A 20235-nucleotide genomic window follows, 5' to 3' on the forward strand; every position below is an offset into this window, starting at 1 on the left:
GCAAGAGGGGAGAATGGTGAACCAGATAAAGTAGTGAGAGATGGGAAAGTGGCGGACCAGATAAAGCAGCTCGAGAGAAGAGAGCACAAGTCCAAATAAAGCTGCATGAGAGGAGAGAGCGACAGAATAGATAAAGCAACACAAAAGAGAGCAACAGACCAGAAAAGGCAGCATATGAGGAGAGTGACAGACCAGTTGAAACAACACAAGAGGATTGAGCAGCGGAGCAGATAAAGTAGCAAGAGGAGGGAGAATGATCGGCCAGATGAAACAGAGCAAAAGAAGAGAGCGGTGGACCAGATGAAGCAGCGCAAGTCAGAGAGGCAGTCAAGATGAAGCAGCATGAGAGAGGGGGAATCAGAGGACCAGAAAAAGTAACATGAGAGGGGAATAAAGGACCGGTTATGGCAGTACAAGAGTAAGGAGCAGCGGACCAAATATAACAGTGTGAGAGGAGAGAGCAGTGGACTGGGTGATGGAGTTCTAGAGCAGTTACCAAGTAAAGCAGCACAAGAGAAGTGGGCAGATGAGATAAAGCAGTGAGAAAGGGCAGAGCAATGAACCTGATAATACAGCGCACCAGGAAAGAGCAGCAGACCGGGTAAAAGAGTACCGAAGAATAGTGGACCATATAGATAGGAGAGCAGCAGACTAATTAAACAGTTTAATTTCACCTGAGGAAGGAGCAGCGCTCCGAAAGCTAGTGACATTGAAACAAACCTGCTGGACTTTAACCTGGTGTTGTAAAACTTCTTACTGTGCTCACCCCAGTCCAACGGCGGCATCTCCACATCATAATTAAACAGTGCGAGAGGAGATATTGGCGGACTAAAAAGCTGCAAAATAGGAGAGAGCAGCAGAGCAACTAAAACAGAAGAGGAGGGAGCAAGAGAATAGATAAAACAGCACAAAAGGAGAGAGTGGTGGATCAGATAAAACAGAGAAAGAGACAGTGGCGAACCAGGTAAACAACGTAAGATGAGAGCTCAGATGACACAATAAATAAACATGAGAGGGGAGGGCAGTGGACGAGATAAAGTAGCACTAGAGGAGAGTGCAGCAGAGAGAAGGCAGAGCAATAGACCAGATAAAGCAGCACGAGAGAAGAGAGCAGTAGATGGAGGCAAAAGCACAGGAACAGAGAGAAGCACACCAGATAAAGCAGCATGAGAGGAGAGAATGGCAGACCAGATAAAACAGTGCGAGTGGAGACAGCAGCAGACGAGACAAAACAGTACAAGAGGAGGGAGCTAAAATTATCAAAGCCCATTTTTGTCTTCACTGCATGGGTAGTAATCTAGCGGAGCAAATCAGCCAATCTTTTTAGAACCAATCCAATTTTCATTCAATTGAAAGGATTTTACCAACTCACAGAATGTTTCTTTTAGTGAAACAAAGATGGTATGCATTGGCTGCTGACTGGTTATTCTCTCTGAATAATGCTACAGAATTAAACATTTACTGATTAGATGGAATTTGAACAGCAACAAGTGATTTGCTGCAACTAGTCTACGACCTGAATTTTGCGCTCGTCAGGTGCGCGAACTCGGCATGGCCGAAATCAGTCAAGGTTTCCGCTACAGTCATAACATCAAAAGAACACAATCTCACGCTGGTTAGCCAATTAAGGGCTGGCTAATGAGAACCGCCCCCCCATCTCCCCCAATAGGAGAAGGCTGCCGATAGGATTTAGACCCAGGAGGGGGTTTCAAATCGGCTGAGGCAGCACCCTGAATGCTGACAGGAATTCGAGAGGAGGCGTCCAAATATAAGCTACAGTTATGGCATCAGCACTTGCTCAATATGTCAGGCTGAAGGGTAGTGCAGGTGGCAATGTTCCCCCCCAACCTCTCAAAAGAGTGCCTATGCACTTTCACGGAGGCAGTGAGTGTCAGGTGGAACATCCTGATGCCACAGGATGGTGAGAGGAGACCACCCCAGTACACGAAGAAAGCCAAGGAAGAGGTAGTGGCCCAGACCACTGGACACGATGTGCATGACTCACCTTTTGTCAGTGACGAAAAAGGTTGAATGATCTTCTACGTTTAGCAAGGGTGAGTACTGATTTGGAAGGGTACTGTGCGGAGAATACCTGAAGGGGGGCCATCTTTCATGCTGCCCAGGGGTGTAAGATTCAGACTAACAGAAGCCACATACATCTGTGCCTGGTGAGGCTGGGAGATCAGACAAGCCCTGGATGCATACAAGGGTCAGATGTGTAAATACGACGGCCATTTCAGCCTGCTGCCCAGGGGGAATGAGGGAGGGAGTGCGAGCTTTGAATGGGTGTTACAGATCGACGGTGGACTAATGAATAGACTTTTGTCCGTACAGAAGAAAAATCATAGTGCTGCTGTGCACACAAGGACAGGCAGTGAGGGGGCCAACCTGCTGAACCTGAGCAAATGTGTGATTGACGCCCTAAAGCCAAGTACCGACACTCACCAAGATCAGCAGGCTGCAGAGGGGCAGGTGTCTCAGAAGAAGATAAGAATCTAGTCGACAGATACTGGAAGGCAGAGGCTGCAAGCAGTCCTCTCATTTCAAAGGATAAGTTCCAAACAAGAGACCTCAGTGATCCAGCAATGATGGTACCATTATGATGCTGTTGTCCATAGACCCACCCAGCTGCCGAACATGAGCATTCAATATGTGATGATTGATACCACTGACATATTTTCTTCCTCCCTCAGATGAACCATCCTCCAGAGGCACTGCGACCCCAAGGACCCTCCATTGACACTGGAGGAGGAACCACACACAGATCCACACATGACACAACCTCTCTCACTACCAGGCACCAGCTCAGAAACAAGTATGTTGGTGGACTGTATTTGTCGACTCAGCTGGTTGTGCATTGTGGGGAGAATATGATGAGCTGGCAGAGGAAGAGAATGCTCAGGACGCCAGCTATTAGCGGACCGTTGGAGACCATGGTGAAGCTGAATCTGGAGTTGTCCATCGGGCGGCAGATGTTGGATATGTGGGAAGATCCAGTGGAGATCTTGAGGGTCTGTGTGCTATGGTCTGTGTCATGAAGGAGTCTATGAGGAGCTTGAGCACTGCCTTGACCCTGAGCACTGAACACGTAGCCTCCTCGTAGTGGCAACTCTAATGTAGAGGAAACTTCAGGAACAGAATCAGGGGTTCCTGGGGTTGCACTTGGACCTTCAAGCCCACACACCGGCAGTGACCAAATGGGAGAGATGGATGAGGAACCTAGTCTCTCTGCTAGGTGCCCTTCCAACAATGGTGAGTAGGGAGGTCCAGGCATGCCTCATGCTGGTCGACAAGCTGCATGAAAGGGTTATGGTGTCTGGACAGGAAAGTGGAGCTGAGTCCACAAAAGATCAGCCATGATTTCATTGAATGGCGGAACAGGCTTGAGGGGCCAGATGGCCTGCTCCTGCTCCTAGTTCTTATATTCTTATGTTGTCTCTGGGGCTCCTCCGACAGTACTCCAAATGAGGCTCGGCAGTTTCTCAGCCCCTCTGCCAATGACCATGACATTTTTTGAGGCTGCAACAACCGAGATTTGCCTAGCCATATTGCTGGTTGCATACTCCCAGGTAGAGCCTGCTCACGCTCCACCTGCAGTGGACAACCGCCAAGGTCATCCTTGCTGATATGACAGCATAGTCAGCAATCTGCCTCCAATGCCGTTGCCAGTGAGCAGTGGGGTGGGGGCACTAAGACGCAGCACTTGTAAATGTAAGCTTGTCACTGTGAGCACAGGATGGGATTATTATGGGTGACATTATTTCATTTAATTCGTGTTATGCATTGTTTTTGCTGACAGTAACAACCATATTTTGTTCAGTTATGATTCTTGTTTGGAACTCTGGTAAATATATAAATCAAAAGATTTTGTTTCAATGCCCTGAATGTCCTTCATGTTTTCCACAGCTAAGGAGCTCATCAGTGCCTTGAGATAGAGACAGGAGAAGCAAACTTTATTACAGAGATTGAGAGCTGTCTTTGCGGTCATGCCATTGCCTCCTCAGAATTGTATGTGAAAGAGGCGGCACCTTTGCCATGAGATTGAAGCCATGCCTTAGCAACCGAGCCAAAGGCACCCCGTGTCATTGCCTCCTTGAAGCTTCCTCAAGATTGTCTCCATGTCCCCACCCTTTGTCTGCCGGGTCTCTTATTAGATCCATCAGTAGAGTCTTTCTCTGCGGCCCGTGGTGCTGCCTCACTATCCTCATTCCTTGCCAGTGCCAGATTGTGCACAGCACAATCGACAATGACGATAAGTGACACGTGCTCTGGAGGATATTGCAGTGCACCCCCTGATTAGTCCAGACAGCGGACCCTCACCCATAGCAGCCCACCATACTTATGGAGGTATGTCTCTGACTGTACCTCCCTCCTGTCTGTGTCCTTGGGTGCCGGAGTGGGGTCATGAACTAACCTGTCAAGCGACATCCTTTGTCACCCAGCAGCCAACCATCCAGTCAAGCTGGAACCACAAACAGCCTTACCACCTGGGAATACCACATGATGTATGCATCATGGGAGCTGCCAGGGTATCTTGCACAGACTTGCAGAGTCTGGATCCTATTGTCGCATCCTATCTGCAAGTTCATGGAACGGTAATCCTGGCTGATCCACTGGCGCCTTGATGTCCACATCGGTGCAGTTTATGGCACTCTGGATATGGGGGAACTCCACAATATCTGTGAAGCCTCTGACATGATCAGCCTCGCTGGCTTTGCCCATCCGCTCATGAATGAATACAACAACCTGTCTGAACAGAGCATCAGCGACGAGCTTTATCCAACTGTGGACAGATCTACACAGGTCCTCCACATTATACATTCTACACAGGTCCTCCACAGACCACTGGGATGATCTAGAGGCAAAAAGCTTGAGGGCAACTGTCGCCTGAAGTAGCTGATTAATTGTTGTCGGGTTGGCTTCCGACCCGTGTGCGTTCGTGGGTGCGCAATGACATCAGGGCGCATGCCCAATATCTTCCAGCAAGATTTTATGTTCTTTCAGTACATTCACATGCACACTACTGCCGTATAAAATTTTGGCCTATGTTTCTGTGGCAATACAAGCCTCCTTCCAAACTATTTCATCTTTCCCTATCAGCATAATCTCACATTCCTTTCTCTCTCGTGTATTTCTTGGTTCCCTTTAAATGCATTATGCTATTTACATCGCTAATTGACACTCTTTATATTTTAATAGAACAGTACATATTCGTACACATTTCAAATATGTGCAGTAAATCTCAATATGCAATTTCGAATTGTTTTGCTCCTAACTCCAAATCCAGGCCAAGAAGCATAGCTCCTTATCACCACTGTGAAAAAAAATCACTATCTTGTCACAACATATGAAAAAGCACAGAAAGAAATATACTTACAATTGAAGCCTGGCATGATCTTTTCATGAGCTTGGAGGCTGTAAATTGTAATTTGAAACAAAGTGTGCAGCAGCAGAAAGGTGAGGCTTGTAAAGCACAAGGTTTTCAGTAAGCGACCTGTGTGCCCTGAAATAAAACAAAAATTCAACAATAAGTTCCCAGTAAGAAATTCTAATTAAATCATTTGACCAGTTAACTGTAATACTGTCAATGAATGTAGGAGTATCATACTTTATATTTCATAGCTTTCTTGTTGTCTGGTTCACTAGCATCTTCATGGACTACATTTTCCATTGCAAATAATATTGACCATCAGTATACCCATCTCAATTTGTATAGGCATACTTAATGGATTTGTATTTTCTTTCACAATTATGACCAAGAAACTTACTCAAGGAACAATTTACCCCTCATTCAAAGATTTCTGAAGACTCTACGTTCTGACCATATGGGGTACAGTGGTCTTGCAGAGAAGATGGGGATATTCTCCTTATAGCAGAGAACGTTAAGAGATTTAGTAGAGGTGTCCAAAATTGAAGAGTTTTGTTAGAGTACTTAAGGAAACTATTTCTAGTGGCAGAAGAATCAGTAATCAAACATCACAGATTTAAGATATTTGGCAAAAGAACCAGAGAGGAGAGAAGGAGAAATTATTAATCATTTTAGGCAGAAAGGTGTTATGATCTGGAATGTGTTGACTGAAAGGGTATTGGAAGAAATGTCAACAACAAATTTGTGATGAATGTGAGAAATTGCCCTATTTTTTTTTTGCTGTAATGTTATTAAAACATGGGTAAAGATGCATACAGACAGTATGACTGTTGGGGCAGTGTTTAAGGTGACATAAAAGAGTGGTACTCATTGATTTTCAGATGTAGCATTCTGCTAATAGATCTTGGGAACAATAAACATTTTTGTAGATAGCTAGTGAAACATTGTTTAATTTTAAGGACTCTGGGGTGTAGATAGTTTATGAGGGGTATTGTGTTTGGTCCTGGCTAAACAAGTCAAGGGAAACCTTGTTAGAAGAGACAAAATATTGCCTTATGTTTTGGGTACAGATGATGTAGTTAATGGGAGTAGCCAGGTCTATCTGCAGAGTCAGTAGGACCTTGAACTCTAATCTGAACAGAGGTATTTCCGTTTTTTCCTGAAAGGTTCTCTCTCCAAAGATTTTGCACAGCGAAAAGCAAGTTGAACCCCGGTTGTTAATGTTAATGTAAGTGGTACTTACATTGGTTTGCTTAATTGGAATATAGTGGCAGGTCCAGGAAAGTTATGAGGCGGATTCTCAGAAATCGGCACGATGGCCCGATGCCGGCGTCAGAATCGGCGCGAACCGCTCCGACGTCGGGCCGCCTGGAAGTTGCCGAATCCTCCGTCCCGGAAGGGGCTAGCACCGGCGTGACGCTAATCGCAATGGCGCGCGCCGCCATTGACACCACGTAGCGTCGCTCCACAAAAGACGCAACCGCCGGAGAGACGGCAAAATGGCCACCCGCCGCACAGCACCGAGGTTCCAGGAGCGGGACATCGAGGCAATCCTGGATGCAGTGGAGCAGAGGAGGGAGGCCCTGTACCCCGGACAAGGCCGCAGGGTCGCACCACACAGCCGACGCCTGTGGAGGGAGGTGGCAGTGGCCATCAGAGCCGTGGCCGTAACAGCCAGGGCAGGCAGCAAGTGCCACAAGAAGGTCAATGACCTAGTCAGGGCAGCCAGGGTGAGTTCCTCCCCCCTCCCCTCCAGGATGGGCGGCACAGCCCTAGCTGATACCGACATGGCTGCACCCACCCATGCAGGCTGCATTGGCAGGATGGGTTATGAACTCATGCCAACATACACACAACCGCTGGTCTGCAAGCATATGTCCGCCTAACACTGCTGCCCTTCATCTCTGTCACCGCTCTTCCACCCCCCAACCTCAGGAGAAGCGTGCTCATAACAACCGGGAGCGTGAGAGGATCAGAGGGGGTCAACCTGAATTGCGCCCCATCACCGTTCATGAAGAGCAGGCCCTGGACCTTGCAGGCGGACCCGAGGACCGGGAGGCTGCGGGGGCACAGCACCAAGTGACACCCCACTACTGCCTGCCCCCCTCTCCACCCAACCCCCCCTTCCTCCCTTACCCTGCGCCCCCCCCCCCCCCCCGCCCCCCCAACTGCGTGTCTAACCATGCATGCTGTATTGTGTATTGCAGGACCAAACGTCGACCCACCCGTCCCTGCGGATGCCGGGCGCCCCCAGGATGTGCCAGTGTGCCCACAAGACATGGAACGACCCAGGCCGTAAGGCATATGATGCCCGCACCCAGTGCCAGGACGCCCACAAGACAGGGGCCGACCTGGGCCGTCAGGCATACGACGCACTCACACAGTGCTGGAGCGCCCACGAGCCAGGGATAGAGCCGGACCATCAGGCGTCCGCCGCCCCCATCTAGTGCCAGTGCGGCGACGACGTAGGGCCACATCCAGTGACGGGGAGGGCAGTCACACCAATAAGCCCCCGTCCCAGTCGACCCAGGACACTGACAAACAGGACACACCAACCCAGGACACTGACACACAGGACACACCCACTCAGGGCAGTGACACACAGGACACAACTACCCAGGACACCCACACACAGGACACACCCACCCAGGACATCCAAAAACAGGGGACGGACAGACAGCAAACACCACCCCAGGGGACCCCGGACTTCGTGTCCGATGAGGACCTCAACATCACTCCACTGCTATCTCTTACACCCGCCACCATTGCAGAGACACTCACCTCGTTTGGTCACTTTAGCAATGAGACTTCTGGTACACTCACTGGTGCGCACCACACAGCCATCCTGGTACAGCAGGTGCAGGCAGGAGCAGCCGAGGAGCTGGATGGTCGGAGGGTAGACCGGCCCCAGCAACCAGCTGCCGCCCAGACGGGTCCCAGGTTCCTGGACTTGCCACACCCACCCATTGACCCGATGCAGGGGAGGTCCCAGAACACCGTGACAGCTCAGACTCCCCCCCCCCCCCCTTCCGTCCCAGGTGCATCTGGTGGGCAACGGGCAGAACAGGCTGGCAGCTCGCCATCCCGCTCGCCCGAGGCGCAGCCTGGCCCATCCAGGACGGGCCACCCCAGGAAACGGGTGCCAAAGAGGACCCTAGTCACACGGCAGGAATCACAGCAGTCCACCTCCAGTTCTGCTGTATCGTCTGGGGGACCACCTCGTCGTAGTCATAGGGCCCGTAAAGCCAAAAAATTAGACACTGAGTAAGTTGGCAGTGGTGCAGGATACAGATTAGTCATAGGGGCTAGGGCACATGTATGAACTGTTTGTCATGAAAATCACTTTCACACCAACAGAAGCAGCCTCTGTGCTCTGTCCGATGCGTGCGGGGGTGGGGTGTTAGTGCCATAGCATGCAATAGACCCGATTCCACTGGAGATTGTGTAAGCCCTTCCCATTGTGCCGCAGGTGGATGTGCAATGGAGGGGTGGTGTGCCTGCGGGTTATGTGGTGGTGGGTGGGGTGAGGGTGGTGGCGGGGTGAGGGTGGTGGGTGGTGGGCGGGGTAAGGGTGGTTGGTGGTGGGCAGTGTGAGGGTGGTGGGCTGGTGCCGTTCTGTGCTGTCCATGCCCATACTCAGCGATTCCCCCCCCCCCCCCCCCCCAGTCTGTGAATCGTGCGGCTATCAACTCGCCTCATTCCCACTGGCTCAGCCGGTGACGGTGGGCAGTCTCCCGTCCCTGTCCAGCCCATCTGTCCCGTACATTGCCCCCATCATCCTCATCTGGGGAGGCCTGCCCTTCGTCATGTTGCTCCTCCCCCTCTCCCTCCTCTGCCTCCAGCACATCACCCCTCTGCTGGGCGATATTGTGCAGGACGCGGCAGACCACAACGATGCGGCCGACCCTATTCGACGGGTACTGGAGGGCCCCTCCAGAGCGGTCCAGGCACCTAAAGCGCATCTTTAACAGCCCAAAGCACCTTTCGACCATACCCCTGGTCGCTGCATGGGCATCGTTGTAGCGGGTCTCCGCGGCAGTCTGTGGCCTCCGTATAGGTGTCATCAGCCACGACCGCAACGGGTAACCCTTGCCGCCTAGCAACCAGCCCCTCAGCCGGGGGGTGGGGGGTGGGGGGGATGACCCTTGAACATGGCGAGGATGAAAGATTGTGCCAATATGAACGAGTCATGCACGCTGTCCGGGTAACGGGTGCAGACGTGCAGGATCTTCATGCAGTGGTCACAGAATGTTCATGGAGTAGTACCCCTTCCCGCTCATTAACACCACCCTGTTATCTGCTGGTGGCCACATGCACCCCATCGATCGCCGCGTGTACCATGGGTATCCTGGCCACTGCAGCCCGGGCATTCTGGTCGGTGCGGTCCACAGGGAACACAGGGAACTGGATGTACCGGTCCACAATGTCATACAGGGCGTCCGTCACTGCACGGATGCACTGGTGCACCGATGCCTGGAAGATACCGGAGAGGCCCCCACTCGGCGACTGGAACGACCCCTTGGCGTAGAACTTCAGGCCCACTGTCACCTTGACGGCCTCCGGGAGAGGGTGTCCACCCCCAGTCCCACGCGGTGCCAGGTGTGCCATCAGGTGGCAGAAAAGGGCGACGGTTTCCTGACTCATCCTGAATCTCCTCCTGCATACCCAGTCCGTGAGGTCCTGGTACGACGAGCGGCGCCGGTACACATGGGGTTTCATCAGGCGCCTCCATCGCGGTGGCACCAGCACCACCTCCTCCTCCTCCTCCTCCTGTTGGGCGGGCGGCTCTCCAGCCCGGGTGGCTGCCACTTGCCCCTCTGCAGCACACTCCTCTACGCCCGCCTCCCTGGCACGCTCCTGCTCCAGCTCCCACAGGGCAACATGTAGAAGGGCGGCTCCCGCTACGGCGGCCAACATCGCTGGGTGATGCCCAAAGATAACGGTCTGCAGGGGGTGGGGGTAGATGACACGTCATCATTGCCCATACCCCTCTCCGCAGCCAGGTACCATGGGCTGCATGGTCACCACTGTTGCCAGCTGGCACCTGGCCAGGCAAACACCCCCACCAACCCCGGCACCCACGATCCCCTCCCTAGCACTCCCACCCCATCACCCCCACCCCCGGCACCCCCACCCCCGGCACCGACCCCAATCATCGGCACTCCCATCCCCGGCACCCCCACCCACGGCACCGACCCCGATCACCGGCACGCACCCCCAGCCCTGGGGAGCATCCTCCACCGACACCCGCAACGCCCCGCCCCCCCCCCCCCCCCCCCAGCCATGGCCATGCTGACTCCTCTCTGGCAGCCGCCCCACGCCAACCCCTACCTCCTCGCTCGTCCCGCACGACTGGTTGACGCCGTTTAAGACCTACTTTGATTTACGCCGGTGTGACCTGCAGTCATGTCGGCGGGACTTCAGCCCATCCGAGCCAGAGATTTGCAGCAGCCCCGGGGACCATCATGTTGCGCCGAATCTCGCCATTTTGCGAGGCGCGCGGCGCGGTTCCCGTCAGCGGACTTTTTAGCGGGCCGGAAAAACGGCAGCCAGCGTCGGAGCGGCGGGGCGGGATTCGCGACTCCCTGTGGGGAATCTCCGACCCAGCGTGGGGTCAGAGAATCCCGCCCATGGTTTCTTCTTTTACTTAACTGTTATAACTATGAACTGCAAAGACATATTTTTGTTGCTCAGGTTAATTCTGTGATTAAATTAAAGTTTATTTTAACATTTAAAAAATGCCTATTGGTTAGTGTTATCACTCTGTGGTGCAGTAACATTTCCTCACAGTTTCATAAATTGTTCTCGTTCGGGATCCTAACAAAATTGACTCTTACCACTTTTGACAGATGCACCATAGAAAGCAGCCTATCTGGCTGTATCACAGATTGGTATGGCAACTGCTCTGCCCAAGGCCATAAGAAACTACAGAATCGTGAACATCCCTCAGTTCATCATACCCACCTACCATCCATTGAATTTGTCTACACCTCCCGCTGCCTTGGGAAAGTGGGCAGCATAATCAAAGACCTGGGTTATTCTCTCTTCTAACCTCTTCCATTAGGCAGAAGATATAAAAGTCTGAGAACACGCAGATTCAAAAACAGCTTCTTCCCTGCTGTCACCAGACTACTGAATGACCCTCTTATGGGCTGAACTGATCTCTCTATGCATCTTCTCTATTGTTGTAGCACTATACTCAGCATGCTTCACTCGATGTCTATGTATTTATCATATCATAGAATTTACAGTGCAGAAGGTACATTGTGTATCTATCGTATGTCCTATGTTTTTATGTATGGAACTGCCTGGACTGTATGCAGAACAATACTTTCCACTGTACCTCGAAACACATGACAATGAATCTAAATCTAAAATTGGGGGTTCGTCCAGGATGCTAACAATTCAAATGGAAACTGAACAGATTCTTGAAAAGGAAAAATTGCAGAGTATTATGGGCCAGGGTTTAGAGAACCCCGAATTGTATCATGGAGTTCACCTGACCCACAACTTTTAATAGATTGTGGTATGGGGAGCACATGTCCCACTCTACAGGTGTAGAACAGCAGAAATGGAAAAGTATTTTTTTTAAAGCAAAACAATGTTTAGTCTATGAACTCAAGTTAACCTTTTTTAAACATAGTGAACATCTTAGCAACCATTAATTCAAATACAACCCCCAAAGAATACGATACTAAGTAATCCTTACTCTCCTTTTAATATCCATAAGACTTAATAAAAACCTTTTAACAGAAGCACATCAGTTTTAAATTCACTACTGAGAACAGTAAGAACTCTGAATTCACCAAATGATCAAGAGATAGTCTTTACATGGCAGAGAGAACAACATTATGGCTGACAGCAGCTCCAACACTGAAACAAAACCAAAAAAACCATAGACACACCCAAGCTTTTCTCAAAGTGAAACTAAAAGCTGACAGACAGCCCAGCTCCACCCACAATCTGACATCACTGCAATAATAAACACCCATTTCTTAAAGGTACACCCACTACAGTTATTCTATAAAAACACCCATTTCTTAAAGGTACTCTCAGATGGCACCTCCCCCCAAGAAAAAAAAATAAACCATCAACTTCAAGGTGGTTTCATTTTTCACCTTTTCACTATTCTTTAAAAAATGCACACAGTAAATATACTTTTTTGTTTCAAAAAACAACAAACGCAAACAGGGGCTGTTTAGCACAGGGCTAAATCGCTGGCTTTGAAAGCAGACCAAGGCAGGCCAGCACCACGGTTCAATTCCCGTAACAGCCTCCCCGAACAGGCGCCGGAATGTGGCGACTAGGGGATTTTCACAGTAACTTCATTTGAAGCCTACTTGTGACAATAAGTGATTTTCATTTCATTTCAGGTATGATAATATAGTCCATTTTTGTTCTTTTCCTCCGACTGAAATCCTTCTCGATTGACAGTCTCTTTGAACAAGAAGGTCTCTGCATGATCCATCCATTTCTCTACGCCTCGGCATTTCTCTTTAAAGTCAGATACTTTAGTTCAATCTGATCACAGAGACTTTGTAATTCTCCAACACGGGAGCATTGGTTATCATAGCTTTCAGGCAGTCAAATGCCTGTTGAAATTCCGCTGTCCACTGGAATTTGTTACGCATCTTGAGCAAGTCCATCAGTGGAGCGACCACATAGCTAAAATTTGATGCAAATTTCCGGTAAAATCCATTCATACGAAGAACTCGCATTATTTCCCGTTGTGTTGACGGTATCGGAACCTCCCCAATAACTTTTGTTTTCACATCCAGAAGGACCATTCGACCCTGTCCGATTGTATGGCCAAGGAAAGTGACTTGGGCCTTTCCAAATTCACTTTTGGCTAGGTTTATCAGAAAACCCGCCTCCTGAAGTCGATCGAATAACTCCATCAGATGTTTTAAATGTTCTTTCCATGTCTGGCTGAAAATTACCAGACCGTCGATGTATTGGGTCGCACAATTCGGTAATCCTGAAACTACTTTGTTAGTTAACCGTTGAAATATGGCTGGGGCGGTTTTCATGCCAAATGGCATAACTTTGAATTGGTATATACCACCTGGAGTCACAAAAGCTGAAATCTCCTTCGCCCTTTCGATAAAGGTAACCTTTAAGTAAATCCAGTTTGGAAATAAAAGCTGATTGTCCCACTTTCTCAATGCAATCCTCCAAACGTGGGATAGGATAAGAGTCCGTTCTTGTAACTGCATTAACCTTTCTATAGTCCACACACAACCGTTGGGTACCGTCTGGTTTAGGTACCATCACTATGGGTGAACTCCATTGGCTGCAACCCACTTCAATTATGCCATTTTTAAACATACTCTCAATCTCTTTGTTAACCTATGCCAATTTTAACAGGTTAAGTCTGTATGGATGTTGTTTGATTGGAACAGCATTTCCCACATCTACATCATGTATAGCCATTTTAGTACTTCCCAATTTATCTCTACAAACTTGCCCATGTGATATCAATAACTCTTTCAGGTCAATCTGTTTTTACTCAGGAAAGTAATTCAACAATTTATCCCAATTTTTAAGAACATCCTCATTTTCCAATTTAATTTGAAGTATGTCAAATTCTTTTTTTTAAAATAATTTTCATTCAAAATTTTTTAAAGATTATCACAACAAAAAAACAGAACCCCCCCTTTACACAAATAATAAAACAACAAGAACAAAAGTGCATAAATAAACAAATAAACGTTAAACAGTAAACAATAGTGCATCCCCTACTAGACACAAACTTCCCCCCCCCCACCCCGGGTTGCTGATGCTGACCATCTCCTAGCGCTCCGCCAGGAAGTCTAGGAACGGCTGCCACCGCCTGAAGAACCCTTGCACAGAACCCCTTAAGGCAAATTTCACCTTCTCCAATTTAATAAACCTTGCCATGTCGTTAATCCAGGATTCCACGCTTGGGGGCCTCGCATCCTTCCACTGAAGCAGAATCCTTCGCCGGGCTACCAGGGACGCAAGGGCCAGAGTACCGGCCTCTTTCGCCTCCTGCACTCCCGGCTCGTCCGACACCCCAAATATTGAGAGCCCCCAGCTAGGCCTAACCCTGGAATTCACTACCCTTGACACCATCCTTGCTACGCCCCTCCAGAACTCCTCCAACGCTGAACATGCCCAGAACATGTGGGTGTGGTTTGCTGGGCTCCCCGAACACCTCGCACATCTGTCCTCACTCCCCAAAAAACGGCTTAGCCTTGCCTGGTCATGTGCGCCCTGTGCCGGACCCTACATTGTATCAGGCTGAGCCTCGCGCAAGAGGAGGAAGAGTTTACCCTTCCCAGGGCATCCTCCCACATACCCTCGTCGATCTCCTCCGATTTACCTGTTAACTCCTCCGCTGAGGCCTTCTTCTCCTCCTGCATCACCTGGTAAGTTGCCGAGATCCTACCCTCTCCAAGCCACACCCCCGAAAGCAACCTGTCCTGGACCCTGCGCGCCGGCAGCAGCGGAAACTCCACCACCTGTCGCCTAACTAACGCCCTGACCTGCATATATCTGAAAGCATTCCCATGGGGGAGCCCAAATTTCTCCTCCAGCTCCCCAATGTTCGCAAACTTCCCATCTATGAACAGGTCCCCCATCCTCCTAATACCTGCCCTGTGCCAACTCAGGAACCCCCCATCCATTTTCCCCGGGACAAATCGATGGTTCTCCCGTATCGGGGACCACACCAAAGCCCCCGCCGTCCCCCCTGTGGCGTCTCCATTGCCCCCAGATTTTGAGGGTCAGCGCTACTACCGGGCTTGTGGTGTACCTCGTCGGAGGAAGCAGCAGTGGTGCCGTCACCAGCGCCCCCAGGCTCATGCCCACAGGACGCCATCTCCAGCCTCTTCCACGCCGCCCCCTCCCCCTCCATTACCCACTTACGTATCATCGCCACGTCGGCAGCCCAATAGTACCCACATAAATTTGGCAATGCTAACCCCCACCCCCGTCTCTGCTTCGTTCCAAGAACACCCTTCTCACCCTCGGGGTCTTCTTCGCCCATACGAACCCCATAATACTCCTGTTAGCCCGCTTAAAGAAGGCCTTAGGGATCAGGATGGGGAGGCACTAAAACAAAAACAAAAACCTCGGAAGCACCATCATTTTAACCGACTGCACCCTACTCCAAGGGAGGGCGGCAGCATATCCCACATTTTGAACTCCTCCTCCATTTGCTCCACCAGCCTCGTTAAGTTGAGCTTATGCAGGGCCCCCCAGCTCCTAGCCACCTGAACCCCCAGGTATCTAAAACTTCTTTCTGCCCGTTTTAGCGGATGATCACCAATCCCCCTTTCCTGGTCTCCCGGGTGCACCACGAACAGTTTGCTCTTCCCCATGTTGAGCTTATACCCGGAGAAATCCCCAAACTCCCTAAGGATCTGCATCACCTCCGGCATTCCCCCCACCGGGTCCGCCACATACGATAGCAGATCGTCCGCATACAACGATAGCCAGTGTTCCTCCTCCCCCCCGCACCAACCCCCTCCAGTTCCTAGACTCCCTCAAAGCCATGGCCAGGGGCTCAATCCACTAGCGCAAAGAGCAGAGGGGATAGAGGATACCCCGCCTCGTCCCTCGGTATAGCCGGAAATATTCCGACCTCCTCCTGTTCGTGGCCACACTCGCCACCGGGGCCTCGTACAGCAACCTCACCCAGCTGACAAAACCCTCCCCGAACCCAAACCTCCTCAGCACCCCCCAAAGGTACCCCCACTCCACCCTATCAAAGGCCTTCTCTGCGGTCCATAGCCGCCACTATCTCCGCCTCCCCCTCCACCGCCGGCATCATAATTACATTCAGGAGCCTACGTACGTTGGTATTCAACTGCCTCCCTTTCAGAAAACCTGTCTGATCCTTGTGTATGACCCCCGGAACACAGTCCTCAATCCTCATGGCCAATACCTTTGCTCGCAGTTTCGCATCCACAGTAAGGAGTGAAATCTGCCTATACGATCTGTACTGTATAGGGTCCTTGTCCCGCTTCAGAATTAGAGAAATCACGCCCTAGACATCATCGGGGGCAGGACCCCCCCCCCTTTGCTCCGTTGAAAGTCCTTACCAGCAGCGGGCCCAACAGGTCCACGTACTTCCTATAGAATTCCACAGGGAACCATCTGGCCCTAGTGCCTTCCCCGCCTGCATACTCCCCAGTCCCTTGACCAGTTCCTCCAACGCAACCGGCGCCCCCAGCCCCGCCACCTGCCCCTCCTCTACCCTCGGGAACCTCAGCCAGTCCAGAAAGCGACCCTCCTCCGATGGGGTCTCATACCGATACAGTCTCTTATAAAAGTCCCTGAAGACCCCATTAATACCCACCGCACTTCGCACCGTGCTCTCCCCCCCCCATCCCTAACTCCCCCGATCTCCCTCGCTGCCTCCTGCTTCCGAAGCTGGTGCGCCAGCATCCGTCTAGCCTTCTCTCCGTACTCATACACCGCCCCTTGCGCCTTCCTCCACTGCACCTCCGCCTTCCTGGTGGTCAACAGGTCGAACTCGGCACTCCTTGAGTAGTCCCTCCTCGGGGGCCTCTGAATACCTCCTATCTCCCCCACTAGCCTCTCTCTCTCTCTCTTCTCTTTCCCCTCTCTGTGGGCCCTAATGGAGATCAATTCACCCCTGATAACCGCCTTCAGCGCCTCCCAGACCAACCCTACCTGCACCTCTTCATTATCATTGGCCTCCAGGTACCTTTCTATACACCCCTGGACCCGCCCGCTCACCTCCTCGTCCGCCAACAACCCCACCTCCAAGCGCCACAGTGGCCGATGGTCACTCTCCTCCCCCAGCTCGAGGTCCACCCAATGCGGGGCATGGTCAGAGATGGTGATCGCCGAATACTCTGTGTCCTCCACCCTCGGAATCAGAGCCCTGCTCATTACAAAAAAGTCAATCCGAGAGTAGGCCTTATGAACATGGGAGAAGAATGAGAATTCTTCCACGGATCCACTCCTCCCATCTGGTCCATAAACCCGCTCAGCACCTTGGCCGCCGTCGGCCTCCTGCCCATCCTAGACCAAGAACGATCGAATGCCAGATCCAGCACTGTGTTGAGGTCCCCCCCCATTATCAAGTCCCCTGTCTCCAAGTCCGGGATCCAGCCCAACATGCGTCGCATGAACCCCGCATCGTCCCAATTCGGAGCGTATATATTTACCAAGACCACCCGCACCCCCTGCAGCTTACCACTCACCATCACATACCTACCTCCATTGTCTGCCACGATGCTCAACGCCTCAAACGACACCCGCTACCCTACCAAAATCGCCACCCCCGGATTTTTTGCATCCAACCCCAAATGGAACACCTGCCCTACCCACCCCTTTCTTCACCTTACCTGATCTGCCACCCGCAGATGTGTTTCATGGAGAATGACCACATCTGCCTTCTGCCCCTTCAGATGCGCGAACACACGGGCCCGTTTGACCGGCCCGTTGAGGCCTCTTACATTCCAGGTTATCAGCGGGATCAGGGGGCTGCCTGCACCCCCCCCACCCCCCCCACCCCCCGCCGATTAGCCTTTCTAGGCCAGCCACGTGCCCGCGTTTCCCGCACTTCCCGTTCCCCCCAGTGGCAGACCCCCGCCCCGACCACCTCTACAGACTCCAGCTCTCCGTTGGCCACTTCAGCAGCAACCCAGTTCCCCGAACCCCCCCACACCCCCCAGCTAGGTCTCCCCCTCGCAGCATTGCTCCCCCAATTGCACTCCCGTGATTCAGCCGACTCCTGCTGACCCCGGCCACTCCTGCCGCTCCATCGACCCCCCCAGTTTGGGAGTCTCCCCTCCCCCTCCTGTCCATCAACGGGCTCTCCCCTCCCCCCCACCCCCATCCCATTCCACTCTCAGTGCGGGAAAAAGCCCGCGCTTTCCAGCAACGGCCCCGCCCCTTTCCACCCTTAGCACGGGAAAAAGTCCATGCTTTCCACCCACCCAACCCCACCTCCTCTGGCGCAGCTCCCTTTCTAGGCCCAGTCCTAATTCCCCCGGCTCGGGCCTCCCCCCCACCCACCGCGGGGCCCCATCTCCATTTCCAGCCACCGACGCCCACAGGCCTTTACCTGCGCCCCCTACGAACCCACCCGAAAGTCAGAGAAGATACATTGTCCAACCAACCGTACAGTCCCCCCAAAACACGACACAACAGTCCCAAACATCCACCCTCATCATCCCCTCGCCCCCAGCCCTCAATCTGAGTCCAGCTTTCCAGCCTGAATAAAGGGCCACGCCTCCTCCTGCGTCTCGAAGTAATGGTGACGGTCCCTGTAGGTGACCCACAGTCACGCCGGCTGCAACATGCCGAACTTCACCCCTCTCCGATGCAGCACCGCCTTAGCCGATTGTACCCGGCCCTCTTCTTAGCCACCTCCGCACACCAGTCCTGATAAATCCGGACCTCTGCATTCTCCCACCTGCTGCTCCGTAATTTCTTGGCCCATCTTAAGACACATTCTCTGTCCACAAAACGGTGGAACCGCACCAGCACCGCCCGCGGCGGCTCGCTGGGCTTGGGCCTCCTAGCCAGCACTCGATGGGCCCCCTCCAGCTCCAGGGGCCCCTGGAAGGCCCCCGCACCCATCAGTGTGTTCAACATGGTGACCACGTAGATTCCGACATCCGATCCTTCCAGCCCCTCCGGGAGACCCAGAATTCGCAGATTCTTTCTTTTCGACCAGTTCTCCATGTCCACGAACTTCGCCTGCCATTTCTTATGGAGCGCCTCGTTCGCCTCCACCTTCACTGCCAGGGCCAAGATCTCGTCCTCATTCTCCGAGACCTTTTGCCGGACGTCCCGGATCGCCGCCCCTTGGGCCGTCTGAGTCTCAAGCAGCTTGTCAATTGACGCCTTCATCGGCTCCAGCAGCTCTGCCTTCAGCTCCGTGAAGCAGCGCTGGAGAAACTCCTGCTGCTCCTGTGACCACTGCGCACATGCTGCCTGCTCTCCACCCGACACCATCTTGGTCTTCCTCCCTCGCACCTTTCTCTGCTCCAATTCCACTTTTTTCACCGCTCCACTCCTGGTCCAAGCCACACATTGCCAGGGGAATATTGCTGTCCCCTTCCCAAACTGGGAATTGTCAAAAAAGTACTGTTGGGGGCCTTAAAAAGAGCCCAAAAGTCAGTTTCTAGCGGGAGCTGCCGAACGTCGACTTAGCTCCGCACAGCCACAACCGGACGTCTCAAGTATGTCAAATTCACAGTCATCTGGATTTGGTTCGTCACTTTGAGTTAGAATCATTAAGACCTTCTTCTTTTTCTCTCTTACCCTTTCAAAGTACCTCTTAAGCATATTCACATGACACACTCGGTGGATCTTCCTTCTATCTGGTGTTTTTAACCACATCATTCACCTCACTTAATTTCCTTTCAATCTGATACGGTCCACAAAACCTTGCTTTTAAAGGTTCACCTACCACTGGTGACAACACTAAAACTCTATCTCCACGGCAAAACTATAAACTTTGGATTTCTTGTCCGCTACCCGTTTCATCACATTTTGTGCAACTTTTAAATGTTGTCTAGCCAATTCACCTGCTCTATTTAATCGTTCCCTAAAATTTGACACGTTATCTAATAATGTAATTTCCGATTTCTCACTCACCAATTTTTCCTTCATCAATTTAAGTGGTCCTCTTACCTCATGACCAAAAATTAGTTCAAAAGGACTGAATTTGGTTGACACATTAGGTGCATCCCTAATTGCAAACAGTGCAAATGGAATTCCTTTATCTCAATCCTCTGGATAATCGTGACAATAAGCCCTCAACATTGTCTTTAATGTCTGATGCCAACTTTCTAATGCTCCCTGCGATTCTGGATGGTACGCAGTTCATTTAAATTGTTTTATTCCTAAGCTATCCA

At 51.5% G+C, this 20235-nt stretch overlaps 1 protein-coding gene across 5 annotated transcripts in view; it reads right to left on the reverse strand.

The window, feature by feature from the left end:
• LOC140385819 (piezo-type mechanosensitive ion channel component 2-like) overlaps positions 1–20235 on the reverse strand; it is a 1561269-nt gene that overhangs the window by 1035880 nt on the left and 505154 nt on the right. For all 5 annotated transcript variants that reach the window (XM_072468377.1, XM_072468380.1, XM_072468378.1 and 2 more), the window contains exon 3: positions 5378–5503. In XM_072468377.1, the coding sequence (XP_072324478.1) occupies positions 5378–5503 (126 nt within the window). The remainder of the gene's footprint in view (positions 1–5377; positions 5504–20235) is intronic.

Source organism: Scyliorhinus torazame, chromosome 11 (assembly GCF_047496885.1).
Source record: "Scyliorhinus torazame isolate Kashiwa2021f chromosome 11, sScyTor2.1, whole genome shotgun sequence".
Lineage (NCBI taxonomy): Eukaryota > Metazoa > Chordata > Chondrichthyes > Carcharhiniformes > Scyliorhinidae > Scyliorhinus > Scyliorhinus torazame.